Below are 17,548 nucleotides of genomic sequence, written 5' to 3' on the forward strand. Positions count from 1 at the left end.
CTGACCTGGCACGGACACGGGGACAGAAGGGCAGGCCCCTGGCAGAGACAATCCCCCCACCGTGAATGCAGGCAGAGAGGCCAGGAAGGGGTGAAAACGGCTGGGTCCCAGGGGCCGCTTTCCTTCTGCTGGTGAATGACCGCACAGTGCCTTGTGTGCAACAAATTCTTCAAGAGATTGTCCCGATGTGAGGTGTGGACGGATGAACGCTTCCAACCCCACTGGACTGGCCTCCCTGTCCCCTGCGGCATCTCCCCTTCCTGCTCAGACACTTCCTGAAGGTTGGCTGCTGGGGGCACATGTGCTCGGGCTTGGGGTCTGGCCTCCAGTGTGTCCCAGCAAGGGCCTGCCAGTCCCCCTCCCTTGCTTGGTTAGGGAATCGGGGTCTTTCAGGCTCTGCTCCCCTCACTCCCCTGCAGTCACTGCTTCTCCTGACCACACCCCAGTCTGAGCCCCAGGTCTGGAAGCTCCTCTCCCACCCTCTCCTCTGCCCTGGTCCAGCCCTGGTGGCTCTGTGAGTAGGTGAGCTGATCGCATCTGCTTGTAGCCCCCCTTCTGCCCTTCCCTATCCCCTGATCTGAGCTCTGGGGCTGGGACCCTGCCTTAGCACCGCTGCCTGTCCTTGGCAGCTGCTTCTGGTGGGACTGCCAGTGGCAGGCACTGAGAGGAAAAGCCTTCCTTCTTCTGCCTAGTGACACATGGCTCTTCGGGAGGGGTGGTCCTGGGTTTCAGAGGTACTGGAGGGTGGTGGTGACTCAGGCCCCTGAGGTCCCTGGGTCAGTGGCAGTCGGGCTCCTGACGCTCCTCAGCAATGGTGATGCTCCAACAGCTGCAGTTCTGGCAGGGGCCCGGCACCCTCCGGGCCTGCTGACCAGACAGATTCTGGCTCACATCGCTTCCCCTCAGCCCCTGCAGACCCCCGTCTGCAGGAAGCCCCACCGCCCTGCTCTTGTTCTCCAGCCCTTCCACAGCCTCCTGAGTGATCACACACCCTCTGTGTGAAATACCTCAAGCAGCTTCTGATCTCAAGCCTGGATGCTGCCCAACACAGGCAACCTCAGACCAACCCTCAGCCTGACCCCAGGATGTGAAAATAAATAAAAAGGCCCAGGCAGGAGAGAATGGACTTAAGATCCAGCTGAGAATCCCCAATGCCCACCGCTGCAGAATCCCCCACTTCGTAACGCTGCCTGGAGCCCCCTCGGTCACCTGTCTGCAGACCCCACTGCCAGGCCATCCAGCTGTCCCGGGCTGGTCTGTCCAAAGCATTTCCCCAGCAGATGCCTCAATCCTTGGTCATAATTCTTTATCTCACTGCTCATTTCTACAAGAGTTCTAACACAACAAGCCCCACTCTCTCTCCCGTTCCGTATATTCTCGAAAATTGAGATCTGTGTTTCCTCTTTTTGAACACTTTTTACCTGTCTCCTCTGCTAGGATTTACTATATGGTTAAAGCTCCAGGTACCTGAGAAATTTAAGATCTGTATCCTGGCTGGAATCTAGCGGTCTCTTCAAAAATGAGTTCTTTGAGCTTTTCCTTGGGCAAGTCATCCAATTCCATGTCAAACTTGAATGGTGCTTCGGCGATGGGCTTGAAAAGAAAACAGAACGTTTAGACAAAAGTGGTTGTGGCTGAGGCAGTCATTCACTGCTCCACAGAAAGACCATAGCTCAGGCTTTGGAACTGAGATGGCAGGACTGGCACCTGGGATGAGCAGCCCTGTGCTGCACCCCAGTCACGGAAGTGCACCCCCCGAGAGCCCTGAACCAGTGAGAGGGAGCGTCCCCACATGATTCTCCAATGTCTTCAGGCACTGCATGCACATGGCAGCCACAGGAATCTGCTGTGATGGGAGGGCTGCTGCTGGTGGTAGTATGTGTACACAATCAAGACCCTCAATACTTGAACAGATGCATTTGATTACATACATTACGGTATCGTTATATGAAGAAGTAATATGGAGCCATTAAAGAGTGAAGCCGCAAGGAAGGTGAAAATCATGGCAAATGCCCATATTTGTGTTAAACAGAAAGAACTCTATTTTTAAAATTTAGATATAGAAATATAAGACTGAGAAGGAAACACTCCAAAATTTTAATAATGATAACCGCATAACAAGACTACAAAGTGATCTTTCTTGTATTTTTCTGCAAGTTTTTGCTTTTCTTTAGTATACTTTCTCTATAAATAACCAGAAATCTAATACTGTCTATTCATATCAAAAAACCTCCATGCATACTCAATGACAAAAGATGTAACTAGTCAGTTAATGTTTTGATTTGTAAGCACCCCCCTCCAAAAGAATGCAATGTTACAGAACCTGATGACGATACAGCTGTTACCAGGCACCCCAGACCTTATCCATGTCACCCTCACACCATGTATTAAGGGGGAGGAAACGTGCACCCCGAACTCTGCGCTAGGCCCTGGCCTCTTGAAAGGGGGAAAAGAGAAAAACAAGCAGCTCCCCTCCCTGAAGGAGGGCTCGACGTACGGGACCCTACACATGCCACCCTTCTAATCCGCCTGGCCCCCTTTGGGTGTGGGGTACCACCCCAGCCTGAAAGTAGGACGTGGGGCTTAGGAAACCACCAGCTCACAGGGCAGTAAGAGCCCCAGGTCCCATGTTTTCAGCTGCTCCTCTGTTATGTACCACGGAGGTTGCGTCAACTGTTTCTGGGAAAGGCTGTGGAAGGGGAAGCTGACTGATATATGTTTGATTTCCTCTTTCTCTTTTTCATGTAACTGCTTTTCACTTTTGTAGTTAGTTCTTCCTTTCCTCTTCCATTTCCCCTTTAACACATTCCTCTTGGTTCTCCCTTCTTAAAAAACAGGAGTGTGAAGGCTTACTGTCTATGCATTTGAACCTCAACTAGAAAGATCCACATTTCTGGTTCCTACTGCACTTTCCTTCATTATCCTCCAGAGAACAAAGTTAAAAGTGAGTCCCCAGAGGAACCAAAGAGCCAAGGAACGGGGACTTTTGGACAGAAGATGCCCGACGTGCAGCACCTTCACCTGGATGCCCAGTGTGCACTGGAGACTCGCACACGCACCTCTGCGACCAGCATTCCTCATCACGACAGGCTCTCGTGTCTCTAGGGAGGCACAGACGAAGCCACCAAGCTCTGGTGGGACTGTCTTGGCTGACCTGTCCCCTCCTCCCCTCCACCCTCAGGGTGGGCCCTGCAGTTCCATGTCTCTTCCTGCCACAGGCCATGACCAGTCCTGGGATCCCTTCCCTGCCTGTGCTCCCCTCCCCTTCCATTTCCCCGGCCCCACCCATTGCAGGGGACCTAGAGGAAGGGGTTTCAGGCTGTGGGGACCGCACTAGTCTCAGGCACATGATGGCAGGGCCACTCAGGCGGGCGGGTGCAGGCTCTCACCTCGTCACTTGGGTCGTAGTACTGCTCCAGGTACGGGTGGGCCAGAGCCTGTTCCACCTCAATCCTCTTATGAGGGTTGAACGTCAACATCTTGTCCAGTAAATCCAGAGCTACAAAGAGAAAGGTTTTGAAGAGGTGAGAAGCCAAAGAAACAGTCAATGAAATACTCTCTCGTCTTCCTGTTTAAGTCCACTGACCCACAAGACAACCGAGCTAAAGGAGCCCCCACCACCCAGGGGTGCCTGTTCCATCTCTGAGCTTGAGTCTGAGCACCTGTTAGTAGAGACCCAGACTCAGGAAGGTGATATGCTCAGCAAAGGCTCCACATAGTGGCCAGGATTCAAGCCCAAGTCTGCCCCCAAAACCTGGCCTTGTCCTAAATCACGGCTCTGCTCACACGGTCAAAAGCAGAGGTTTTATGTATGTACTGCTCTTAAGTCAACTCCAAAGTCACTTCTGCAATGGTCACTGCCTCCCATGTGGTTTCAGCCTCCTCCTTCCAGGTACTGGCTGAGAGGCGTGTGTAAAGCACAGGCCCCCTGGCCTGCTCTGCAGCCTGGCGTCTTTCTCCAAGGCCCCAAACTACAAGTATTCTCTCGACCTGGCCGGCAGTTCAGCCCTGACCACCTCTTTCATGTCGACAATGCAGCAAGGCAGCAAGTGTAGGGCCAACAGAAACAAGCCGGAGGCGGTGGCCAATGAGCAGCCTGCCCTGGGGCCTCTGCAGAGTATCTAGGCACCACCTCAGGCCGCGAGGACAGCCAAGGGGCACGGCTGACAGTGGCTGGGACCAGGGTTAAGGGTCATGTGACAAAATACTTCCTGTATTTAGTGTCAGAAGTAGGTTTCAATGAGGGAGAATACATGCTAGAAAAGACATCACTGTTCTGGTAAAGAGGTAACAAAGAGGGCTTCTTTTAAAACTATCTCCTTTTATTTAACAATGCTCAGACCAGTGGTGCTCACGGCCCTGAGACACCCCTGAGAAATCCAAGGGCTCCAAGAAATAAATCTAAAAACTACTAGGTAGGGCTTCCGTGGTGGCGCAGTGGTTGAGAGTCCGCCTGCCGATGCAGGGGACACGGGTTCGTGCCCTGCTCCGGGAAGATCCCACATGCCGCGGAGCGGCTGGGCCCGTGAGCCATGGCCGCTGAACCTGCGCGTCCAGAGCCTGTGCTCCACAACGGGAGAAGCCGCAACAGTGAGAGGCCCGCGTACCGCAAAAAAAAACTACCAGGTAATTATTAAGAACACACATTTTTAGAAAATGTATTGACACTAACAAAAACAAAAGCACTGGCATCTACTTAATGAAGCCTTGTTACTCACGGTGATAGCTTCTTATTAGGTTATCAACCTCATCCATCTGCAAATGAGCACCCGACTCTAAGCTCTAGGATAAAGAACGGTGATGGAAAATCACTGTAGTCACTAGGAAATGTGCTCCCCGATGGAGAGCAGCTGGCGGCTGGCCAGGAAGTCGCCAGGAGAGAGCGGGTGGGTGGGGTGCCCCACTGCCCAAGGTTGGGGCCCCCATGTGCACATCCCTGCACACCACCCCTACTCACCTTCAATCAGGAGATCATCGATGTGGTACACTGTGCGATGGACATGGTAAGAAATTGCACACAACAAAGGACTTTTTTCATGTCCATAAAGTGAAGTGTGAAAAACAGTACGTTTTTTTTAAAGCCCACATAATGAATTTCTACAAATAGTACATTTTCAAACTGGTAGATGGGCGAACACACCTGCTGGGCCTCAGAGCCCTACCATACCTAACACAGGTACTAAAACCGACCTCATTTCCCGCTCCCACCCCCCTCCCCTCCCCTAGAGCTCACAGACATTTCCCCAAGGACTGCCTTGAGACCAGATAACCTCCATCCATGTCAGAAGAAGTCAAGGGCCCAGCCACAGTCAAGAGTCTAACAGCATTATTTTTAAATTCCAAGTCTTGTTGATATTAAGGAGGGATGCATTCCAAGGCAACTGGATGCTCTGCAGCTGACACACTCCTAAAACAGACCTTTCAGTTCCTTCAAGTTCAATCCTAGGCAACAACTTCAAAAGAAAAGAGCTTTTAAAATTTTTTTTTTGCTACTTGAAAACTGACTGGCTCTCCAGCCTCTTTTGACTGCAGCGCTATTTCTGCACTGCTTGCAGCTACAGGAGGGGAGGAGGGGGAGATGGGAAGCAGCTGGCAGGTGCTGCTCCCACAGTCAGAGAGCCTGGCCTCCCTCCTCCCACATGCTCAGCATCCCGCTGGCACCACTCCGACGTATGAATCACGCTGGCTGTGCATAGGATGCAGATTTTATTTGCCCTAAAAGACTGAAGCCCCTTCAAGGCCAGGATGACATCTGACCACAATCCTGACTCTCCCTGGTGGCGGCCATGAGCCCACACCTCCCCTCTAACTCCGGGGTGTGTGCAGCAACATGACCCCACCCTTCCGGCTCATCAGTCACTTCTCCTTCCAGGTCCTGGGGCGGGTCACCCGGCTGGCAGCACTGCTTTGGGGCCATCTCACCTACCCAGCAACACTCTGATCCCAGATTAAGGTTGCCATCTGTCACTTCCATCCTCAGCTCGAATTTCTGAGCAGAGGCAGAGAAAAAGGCCACCTGTGCAGACTGTGCCACCACAACAGTGCTTCTCAAACTTTCTGATCTCAGAGCCCTACTCTTGAAAACTACTGAGGATCAATTATTAAAAAGCAGCGAATTCAACTCACAATTCAAACAACTACACAGCACCATCCTTTGAGGAAACCACTGCACTCAGTACGTGGCAGATGTGTTCTGCGTGCACTTATCCCGCGCTGTCACATGGAGCACTAAAAAGACTGGCACAAAGGACAGGACACAACAAAGCGACTTCTCTGTGCTGCTTCACCAAAGGCACCTCACACGCAGCTGCCCTGGTTTTAGCTGGGAGGCTGGCACTGCCGCCTCGCCCTGCACTGAGCACAGATGGCAGCACAAGGGACAGGGTGTAGGATGCCTCAGTGTCATCATGAAAGGAGTTTTCACCTCACCAACCCCCTGGAAGGATCTTGGGGACCTTAGAGGTCTAAGGAGCACACTACCAAGAACTGCTGAGCCACAAAAACTCAAGATCTTTAATCTTATCATGGTCCCCAAGAGCTCGGGGAAAGCCCTGGTCAGCCCTTCTCTACTCACATGGGTGGATCATGCCCTTCCTGCCCACTGGCCCTCATCCCGCTCAGCACAACTTTCTGAGAAAATCAAGATCCCCAGGGGTGACCTTCCTGGGCGTTCCTCCACCAGATCCACATGCATCCTTCTGTTCAAAGAGGAGACCCTCTCTCCACCCAAAGCCGATCCTCCCTGCTGCCCTCACCTGGCCCAGTCCTTTCTGTCTCCATGTTCCCACTCCTCTTATGTGGTCACCCATGACCTGAACTGGAGGCCTCTATGCCATGTGGAGGTGCTGAACTCGGCCACATTCTCACAAGGCATTATCTGTGTCCATCTCCTCTACAGGTTGCGAGAATCCCCATCCCTCCCGCACTGCCCAGGGAAGATTCTTGTCCAGCTCCTTACACATCTCACTCTTCACCTCCTCAGCCTCTTCCAGGATTTCAAATGCCATCTGTTAAAAAACTCCTAAATCTATTGTCAGCTCAGGACTCTCACTCTCTGTATACAGAGACTCTCTGTAGGTAATGAAATAGAATACAGCTTATCCCATTGAGAACATATATATGTATATGCATTTACAGGAGCAGTAATAAAGTCTGGAGGCTTTTCAAATACCAGGTTATCTGAGAAATGGACACAGACTTCTCACAAGAACGGCATTTTTTAAAATTTCAAAAAATAGGGGAATTCTCTGGCAGTCCAGTGGTTAATACTCCACTCTTCCACTGCAGGAGATACCAGTTTGACCCCTGGTCGGGGAACTAAAATCCCGCATGCTGCATGGCATGGCCAAAAAAACCCCCCCAAAACCAAAAAACAAAAAACAAAAGTGGGACCGAGAGAACAGAATTCCTCATCTTTCTTCACGCGCTGACAGCCGCCTGCTGGCTCTGCGCACCTGCCCTCTAACCACACGGAGCTGCACTTGCCATGGGGGAGCTCTCAGGCTTGCCCGTGGGAGCGGTGACACCAGCTCGGCCACATTCACCAGGTTCTCTTGGCCACAGTGACTGTCAAGGGTGTGGACACAGAGGCAGTGAGTGTCAGCCCTACACTTGGGCTAAAACTATCAGGAAACAGGTCAGCGTGAGCCTGGAGATGCTGGTGGCCATCGTGTCACCATGAGAAAAGAGGCTGGTTAACAAGAAAGATGGAACAGAGGAAGGCAATGCTGAACGACGAAGTCCAGATTGTGGTCAAAGAAGCTACGCCTGGAATCAAAGCCCTGCTGGGCCTGTCGGTTCCGAGAGCCGGTGAAGTCCTTCTTCAGGCCAAGGCCAGTCCCAGTGGGTTCTCATGAAGTGGATGGAGAAGGCCTCAAAGAGCCGACCCTCCAGTCTGTGACGACTCACCCCACGCCCACAGCCCCATCGCTCAGTGGGAACCACTGCTCATCTCTGGACATGTTTTGTAGAATTTCCCTGTGCATCTTCTTTCACACAGTTGAGATCATATTATACATAACAAAGGCTGTGTTATTTCCTCAGTCAACACTGCTCATTAGTATTTTCCCATGCTACAAAAACTTTGTAAAAATCACTTTTAGGGACTTGATATAATATTCCTTTGAGTAGATGTATCAGTTGACTCTGATCCATGAACAATGAACAGTTAGCGCTGAGGTTGTTTCTAACAATTTTTTAAAAAATTTATTTATTTATTCTTGGCTGCGTTGGGTCTTCATTGTTCCGTGTGGGCTTCTCACTGTGGTGGCTTCTCTTGTTGCGGAGCACAGGCTCTAGGCCTGTGGGCTTCAGTAGTTGTGGCTCGCAGGCTCTAGAGCATAGGCTCAGTAGTTTTGACGCACAGGCTTAGCTGCTCCGCGGCATGTGGGATCTTCCTGAAGCAGGGCTCGAACTCGTGTCTCCTGCATTGGCAGGCAGATTCTTAACCACTGTGCCACCAGGGAAGACGTTTCTAACAATTTAACACGGCCCAGACTAAACTCACAACTGCTAACTCCCGACTGGCTCCTCCCACAGTGACCCTCGGCTCAGTACCTCTTCGTGGAAGTTGTGTGTTCTTGTCCTTTACTCATGTATTTATCCACTGATGTCTTAGAGTTCTCTCTGCTCTTTAAACACTAATAACATTAACGAGAAGTCTAACATTAAGAACTACTGCTCTTAACCCTGCCTAATATTCTTAGCTCTCAACCTTCCCAATTATCCTATGAGGTAGGTAAAACTTGCCCCAATTTTGAGATGAGGAAAATGTGAAAAAGTGAGGTCACAAGTCTGCACTCAGGAGGCCAATCGCAGAGCACAGGACCTAACCACCTCGTGTGTGGCCATCAACAAAACAGGATAGGGATTCTTTAGATGTTATTCAATCTAGAACAAATTATACCTATTTGTCTACACCTAGTCTAATCTAGTTTAAATTTTAAACTTTTAAATCTATTACCTTTCATTTATGTTTGTCTTTTTTTTTTTTAAATTAATTTATTTTTGGCTGCATTGGGTCTTTGTTGCCGTGCACTGGCTTTCTCTAGTTGTGGCGAGTGTGGGGCTACTCTTCATTGCGGTGCGCAGGCTTCTCCTTGCGGTGGCTTCTCTTGTTGCGGAACACGGGTTCTAGGTGCGTGGGCTTCAGTAGTTGCAGCATGCAGGTTCTAGAGCGCAGCCTCAGTAGTTGTAGCACACAGGCTTAATTGTTCCGCGGCATGTGGGATCTTCCCGGACCAGGGATTGAACCCATGTCCCCTGCCCTGGCAGGCAGATTCTTATCCACTGCGCCACCTTGGTTTTTTTTTTTTTTTTTTTTTTTTTTTTTATGCGTTACGCGGGCCTCTCACTGTTGTGGCCTCTCCCGTTGCGGAGGACAGGCTCCGGACGCGCAGGCTCAGCGGCCATGGCTCACGGGCCCAGCCGCTCCGCGGCATGTGGGATCTTCCCAGACCGGGGCACGAACCCGTGTCCCCTGCATCGGCAGGCGGACTCTCAACCACTGCGCCACCAGGGAAGCCCTGTTTTTAAAGCTTAGGAAGATATTCTTCCCCCACGCAGAGATCAGAAAAATACTGAATGCTCTCAATACTGCTAGCTTTTAATAGTATGATTTTTTAAAAAGTATTTGATCGGGCTTCCCTGGTGGCGCAGTGGTTGAAAGTCTGCCTGCCGATGCAGGGGACACGGGTTCGTGCCTGGTCCAGGAAGATCCCACATGCCGCGGAGCGGCTGGGCCCGTGAGCCATGGCCGCTGAGCCTGCGCGTCCGGAGCCTGTGCTCCGCAGCGGGAGAGGCCACGACAGTGAGAGGCCCGCGTACCAAAAAAAAAAAAAAAAAAAAAAAAAAAAAAAAGTATTTGATCATCAATTGTTTTGGAATTCACTTTGATGTGTGAATAGTGATTTAAATTGGTTTTCTTCCAAACAGCTATTCAACTAGCCCAGTACCATCTGCTGAAGAATAATCATTTCTTCCCCCTCACAGGAGTAATTTTGGAGAGAATCCTAAGCTAGATTCCTTTGAAGAAAAATCTACAATACTACTGGTTCAAGGGACTCAGCAGTCAGAAATTTCCAACAAACATGTGAAAAAATATTCAACCTCACTCTTAATTAAAGAAAAACAAATTAAAATGTCACCTCCCCCCCATTTGGTTGGCAAACCCAAAAGTGCAATACCCAGAATTGCTGGAACAAAAGACATGTGACAGAATTGCCAAGCTGCCTTTCAGAGAGACTCCACGGATTCACACTCCACCAGCTGCCTCTGAGAAGATCCCCTGCCTTGACCACACAGTGGGTTATCAAACTCTGTGATTCTTACTACTGTGATGAGTGGGAAAAAAAATGGAATTACTGACTTTTCAATGTTCATATCTCATATAATAAATAACAATGAGTCCCTTTTCCTATATTTAAGAGACATTTACATTTCTTTTTCTGTGAACTATTTGAGTTCACTTGGGTTTTCCCATAAGATCTTATGGAAAAATGTGAACAAACATTTTGGCCAACCCAATACTATTAACCAGACTTAAAAGCGCCAGTGTTTCAGCTTGAAAGTTTTAATTTCTTGAGATCCCCGAGGTCCTCCATTCATTTCTTCCTGTTATCTTCATGCAAATCTAGACTATTAGCTACCTGCATGCAGGTTCTTAAATCTGTCTTATTGCTGTTCTATGTCCAGGGCCTTAGAACAAGACACCCATCTATTTATTAAATGAATACATTTACCAATGCTGTACTAAGAAACTAGAAGCAACCTGGTGGCATATAAATATGGCCCCCATTTCTTTGCAGCTCCTCCCATGAAGGGGTGGATTCATTTCTCCCCCTCTTGAGTCGGGCCTGACCTTGTGATGTGCTCTGACCAACGGACTGTGGCAGAAATGTCCATTTCTGAGACCCGGCCAGGAGAGACCTTGCATCTCCTGCTCTGGTTCTTTTGGAATGCTGTTGCCAGCATGAGAAACCCAGTCTGGTCCACTGCAGGATGAGAGCCAACGGGGTGCTAGGTGCTCTGAAGCACCCTTAGGCCATGCAGCATGAGGCGAGCCGAGCAGACCCGCCCAGCTGCACCAAGCCCCACCAAGCCCCGTGGGCTTTGGAACAAATATGTGCTGGTCGGGTTTTTAAAATTTTTGGTAATAAGGGTCAATTTTAGTAAGATCCTCTTCTATATCTTATTTCACAAGGTGCCACATTAATCTAGTTTTGGTTTGGTTTGGTTTGACTGAACTGTTTCTAAGTTTCAGGTGTGCAGCATCATATGGGGTGATCTGAAGGCCCGGGGTTGTGGAGGGGTTTGTTGCACAGCAACAGATAACTGATGTGAATGTCAATGTCCAACATGAGGTTGTGAAAGACACTACAGGCCACCCACAAGGGAACGTTATGTACCCATTCTTTATAACTACAGAGACATAGAAAGGACCCAAGATATATAAATGAAAAACTCTGTCTTGAGATCTCAGAACCTAGTCCTACCAAAACCAGTAGTATAGACATTCACACAACCCTGTGATGCAGGTACTAATATTTTATAAATGGGAAAACAGAGGCCCAGAGAGGTTAAGTAGTTTGTCCAAAGGATGCTCAGCTGGTAAGTGGCTGGGCTGTGGACTGAACCAGAGAAGGTCTGGCTGTAAAGCCTGTGCTCTGGACACATGATGTTTTATGCCCATTTCAGCACTAAACTCCATCTTTCCACTTGATTCTATGTATAGTTCTTCCCCGCTTTTTCATTATATTCACCCAATACCTACAATTCAAATTTAACTGGATTTTAGTGGGGTTAATTATTACCTGAACGAACCAATCTCAAAGTTCATGACCTTAACCTAAGGAAAATAAGCTAAAAAAAACCTCAAATAATTTGATGCAAATTATGACTAACCAGAGAAAAGAATGAGGAAACAAACAGGAGAAAAGCCCAAGAGTTCTGTTTCTTGTAAGGTCTTAATTATACAGTTTTGTTATGTACACACCTCTTAAAAAAGGCAACTCAGGAAATCAGATCTAGGTAACATGCTTGGGATGGACGATACAGCACACAAGCCAATCTAATCAGTAACATGTGCAAGGCATGCGAAGTTCTAATTTTGAAAATTCTGCAACTAGAATACATTATATAACTATAACTAAATAGGTAGAAGCTGTGCACACTTTGGTAGAGCAAACATTAAAGGTTATTTTGGGATTCTGATAATTAAGACTATTTCTTATTCTCTGACTTATTTTTTCTATACGTCCAAACTGTCTACCATAATCATACACTACCTTTATATCAGAGAGTTTAAAAGACAGTTCCTCTTATATCCAAAAGAAATTCAATTTTAAACCAAGTGTTTCTGAAACTTGGCTCAGGTCAACACATAAAACAAATTTAACATCTAAGTAAATCGTTGTTAACGTTAAAAAATACACATATATGTACACACACACACATACATATGCATACACACATATTAGAAAAAGGTAAAATTCAGTCAACAGCAGACTGGATGTAAATATTGTAATATCACTGCACCAACATGTCAGCAAGCTGTTCTTGGGTTCCCTCCTCTGACCTCTTCCTTCCACTCTAAGGACTCCTGTGATGACACCAGGCTCATCTGGACAACCCATGCTAATCTCCCCACCTTAAAGTTAGCTGATGAGTAATCTTACTCCTCTCTGTCATGTAACCTAACATGGATTCAGTTTCCGGGAATTAGGACACGGACATCTTTGGGCATGGGGTCATTATTCTGCCTACCACACTTTCATGACAGCATAAAGTTAAAAAAAATAGCTGCCTAATATATTTAACAGGTACATGTTAAGCAGGAATGAAGGATAATATAATCATTAAACAAAATTAACTTATAAGATATCAAAGACTGGGGCTTCCCTGGTGGCGCAGTGGTTGAGAGTCCGCCTGCCGATGCAGGGGACACGGGTTCGTGCCCCGGTCCGGGAAGATCCCACATGCCGCAGAGTGGCTAGGCCCATGAGCCATGGCCGCTGGGCCTGTGCTCCGCAACGGGAGAGGCCACAACAGTGAGAGGCCTGCATACCGCAAAAAATAAAAAAATAAAAATAAAAAAAGGGGCTTCCCTGGTGGCACAGTGGTTGAGAGTCCGCCTGCCAATGCAGGGGACACGGGTTCGTGCCCCGGTCCGGGAAGATCCCACATGCCGTAGAGCGGCTGGGCCCGTGAGCCATGCCCACTGGGCCTGCGCGTCCGGAGCCTGTGCTCCGCCAACGGGAGAGGCCACAGCAGTGAGAGGCCCACGTACCGCAAAACAAACAAACAAACAAACAAAAAAAAACAAAACAAAAAAGATATCAAAGACTAAAATCCAATGTATGACCTTTCTCTGTTATGGAACATGCTCTTGGAACATATCTAAGATATCTTCACCCAACCTAAGGCCATGAAGATTCTATCCTGGTTTTTTCTCAAAGCTTAATAGCTTTACTCCTTCTATTTAGGTCCATGTTACTTATTTTTTGCACACAAATGTCTAATCGTTCCAGCATCATTTGTTGAGGAGACTGCCATAGGCACCAGTACAGATAAATCTAAATCTGAAATGCATTCTGCTGAGTGGAAAAATCCAGACATAAAAGGCTACATATTACATAATTGCAATTCTATGACATTCTGGAAAAGGTAAAGCCATAGGGACAGGAACCAGATCAGATGTTGATTGCCAGGGACTAGGAGAGGGAACTGACTACGAAGGGGCACAAGGCAACCTTTCAGGACAATGAGAATGCTCCAAAACTTGACTGTGGTGAAGTTACAGGACTGCATTACATTTGTTAAAATTCAAAGACTTGCACAACTAAAAAGGGTGAATTTTACTCTATGTGAATTATTCTGTGATAAACCTTTCAAAATGATCAAATGACAAGATGACCTTAAAAAAACTGAACTTAATCCAAGTTAAAAAGCAGCAAAGAAACTAAAACGTGGAAAACTAAACAGTCACCTCCAGACTCCCTTACCCTATGGCTCCTGCTCCTAAATAAGAGGGAAGAAAGCAATGAAGAGTGAGCACCAAATAAGGCATTATCCAACAGCCACAGACTAGTGACCTACTGCTTTAATGAATAAGACAAAGAAACAAATAAAAGCTAAGCCTAAGAAAAATAATCAATGAAATCACATTTACCTTTGGAGTCAGCATTTGGGAACAGCCTGTTCCATGGCACCTTATTTTTGTGCGGAAGAGAAAGCAAATAGTTCCTAGCTTTTAAATTTATTATACAATTCAGGTCTTCCTGGGATGGGGATCCAAGAATACCTATCAGATAAAATAATCAGCTGTTAATTACCAAGACCAAGGTAAACCAACTGCATACCATCAGCAGTGGGACAGAATGGGCACTGACATTCAATGTATTCTCACTATCTCCCAATGCTTTTTACAAAGTCCTTAATGTTTTAAATCAAGGAAGATTTTAAAAAAGCTCGTGTCCATCACAGGTTGAAGAGTTGCTGGAACTCTTCTTAATTTCCTGAGGGTACTCTGATGTACACAGTGGGTCCCCAGAATGCTCACGAACCTTACCCAGAATGTGGTTCAGCTGGTCGAGGTAATGCTTTCCCGGGAAGATGGGCCTGTTGGAGAGCATCTCTGCCAGGATGCAGCCTACAGACCAAATATCAATGGACTTGGTGTAGCCCTGCAGTGGAAAGGAGAAAAGATGAATGACCTCTGCTGTTCCATGACACAACGAGACCTTTCTGCATGACAGGCACAGGGCTGCCGGAGTGTCAGCTTCTCCTCTGGCTCTATAATTCAGAAATAAGGGACCATGGAGAGACAAATATCATTTGACTTTCTTATAAGACACTAAACAACCCAGATTGCTTGATTTTATTTCTCTCTTCAAAGTTGATTAACTTGTTATTAAGTTAGAATTTCTGCAGTATACTTCATATCTTTTTTTTTTTTTTTTTTTTTTTTTGCGGTACGCGGGCCTCTCACTGTTGTGGCCTCTCCCGTTGCGGAGCGCAGGCTCCGGACGTGCAGGCTCAGTGCCCATGGCTCACGGGCCCAGCCGCTCCGCGGCATGTGGGATCTTCCCGGACCAGGGCATGAACCTGTGTCCCCTGCATCGGCAGGCGGACTCTCAACCACTGCGCCACCAGGGAAGCCCTACTTCATTTCTTTTTTCAAATGATTTGAGAGAAAGAATCAGAATCCTTGTAAGCTGAAGCTGGAAAAAGAAAAAAATAGAGACAACCACTGATTGCTTTAGGACATTTGTGGCCCACTTACTCATTTTGGAAACCTGGACTTCCCTGGTGGTGCAGTGGTTAAGAATCTGCCTGCCAATGCAGGGGACACGGGTTTGAGCCCTGGTCCGGGAAGATCCCACATGCCACAGATCAACTAAGCCCGTGTGCCACAACTACTGAGCCTGCACTCTAGAGCCCACAAGCCACAACTACTGAAGCCCGGGCGCCTAGAGCCCATGCTCTGCAACAAGAGAAGCCACCACAATGAGAAGCCTGTGCACCGCAACAAAGAGTAGCCCTCACTTGCTGCAACTAAAGAAAGCCTGAGTGCAGCCACGAGGCTCAAAGCAGCCAAAAAATAAAAATAAAAAGCAAATAAATTAATTATAAAAGGTGGGGGGGCATTGCTACATTTCCAGAATATCTTTATCTATTTTGAAAATCATTAAACACAAAACACAACAATTACCCATGATCTCTGCCGAAAAGAAGCACGTGCTGGCTCCTTCATGTCTCACTGATCCCTATTGCTTATCTCCTTTCTCTATTGATTTTTCAGGTGTATTTTTTCTTTTAAAGGAATTCAGTGAAAAGACATGGAAGAATGATCATACAACAGTAAAAAAAAGATGTTACTATATAAGTTGAGTTTTATGGAGAATGCTTAGGCATAGTGATAAATAGAAGAAGAAATGTGGAGAAAAGCTAGAGGGAAAAAAATTTATCCAAATATTAAAGTTTATGGAAACATAGCAAAGTATTTTTTGAAAATCAAAGAACTAATGATCAGATCTACAGCTCTGATAAAATGGGTTGAATTTCAAAACAATTCTCGTCAATAAATTACAGAGATTTAAAGTATCTTCCCACAATTTCCTCGTAGATTGATTCATTCATTCATTTATGGCTGCGTTGGGTGTTTGTTGCTGCACGCAGGCTTTCTCTAGTTGCAGCGAGTGGGGGCTACTCTTTGTTGCCGTGCGTGGGTTTCTCATTGCAATGGCTTCTCTTGTTGCGGAGCACGGGCTCTAGGCACACGGACTCTAGAGCACAGGCTCAGTGGTTGTGGCGCACAGGCTTAATTGCTCCGTGGCATGTGGGATCTTCCCAGACCAGGGCTCGAAGCTGTATCCCCTGCATTGGCAGGCGGATTCTTAACCACTGCACCACCAGGGAAGTCCAACGTGGTAATTATTATTACTATAATTAACAGTAACTATAACCATAATGATGGCGGAGACGTGGAGGACGCCATCTTAACCAAAAGATCAACATGAACTTCACCGATACCGACACAAACCAGGTATGCCTCCTGATGTGACAGATGATGAGCTGAGAAGAAAACACTCTTTCTGTGCTATTCACGCCCCAAATGCATGACACAAAACTGAGGCACGTGCTACAAGTAGCTGACCTGCACCCTTCAAAAACATCAAGGTCAAGAAAGGCTGAGGAACTATTTCAGATTAAAGGCGACTAAAGCAACAATGCAACGTGTGAGCCTTGCACACATATTGAGAAAAGCTATAAAGGTTATTATTGGGACAATATCCAAAATCTGAATATAAACGGGGCATTACTATTGGATCAGTGTTAATTTTCCCACTTTTGATTACTGTACTATGGTCATGGGAGAGAACACCCTTCTTTCTCACCTCCACTGCTGCCGCCCTGGGCTGGACAAGTCTTTGTCGGGGGGCTGGCTTGCGCACCTCAGGGTGCTCGCCACTGCTCTGGCCTCTCACTGCTCGATGCCGGTAGCACCTCCCCTACTAGTTGTGAGAACCAAAAATGTCTCTAAACACAACCAAATGTCCTCAGGGAACATTCGAACTACTGTTCTAAGGACACACACGGTGAAATGCTTAGTGCTAAAGGTGCACATCTATAATCCATTCTCAAACGACTCACAAAAACAGGCACACAGAGAATGAAAAAGCAAACGGGATAAAACAAAGAGCTGGTGAGTGTGCATCTGAGGTGAAGGGTGGACAGTTCCAGCCATCAGCTCTGTGAGGCGGCTTCCCTCTGCTTTAATACGACTGTGATTCTGTTTTCCTCTTCACTCATTCTCTCACGTGTACAGATTTTTCTAGAGGTTACATGACATTACAGGATATTATACGTGAAACGTGACAACAGTGAACCGTGCTTCCCTAACGCTCAGTGTTACAGAATTACGCATGGGTGTTGGTGTTAGGAAGAGCAATGGATGCCATGGTTTCAGATTTCACGTGGCAATTAGCCTTTCCTCTGCTGGGTTTTGGTGTGGTTATCAATGATGAGCCAAGAGTAGCTGAAAAGACTA

The 17,548-nt window shown here is 47.4% G+C and overlaps 1 protein-coding gene across 3 annotated transcripts in view; it reads right to left on the reverse strand.

Annotated features, from left to right (window-relative positions):
- MAPK1 (mitogen-activated protein kinase 1) overlaps positions 1 to 17,548 on the reverse strand; it is a 94,807-nt gene that overhangs the window by 4,984 nt on the left and 72,275 nt on the right. For all 3 annotated transcript variants that reach the window (XR_004345403.1, XM_032602828.1, XM_032602827.1), the window contains exons 5-8: positions 14,567 to 14,681; positions 14,168 to 14,299; positions 3,390 to 3,499; positions 1,468 to 1,593 (exon numbers count right to left, since the gene is read on the reverse strand). Coding sequence is in view for 2 of the 3 variants with exons in the window: in XM_032602828.1 (XP_032458719.1) it covers positions 1,477 to 1,593; positions 3,390 to 3,499; positions 14,168 to 14,299; positions 14,567 to 14,681 (474 nt within the window). In the remaining variant the exon portion in view is untranslated. The remainder of the gene's footprint in view (positions 1 to 1,467; positions 1,594 to 3,389; positions 3,500 to 14,167; positions 14,300 to 14,566; positions 14,682 to 17,548) is intronic.

Source organism: Phocoena sinus, chromosome 14, assembly GCF_008692025.1.
Source record: "Phocoena sinus isolate mPhoSin1 chromosome 14, mPhoSin1.pri, whole genome shotgun sequence".
NCBI lineage: Eukaryota > Metazoa > Chordata > Mammalia > Artiodactyla > Phocoenidae > Phocoena > Phocoena sinus.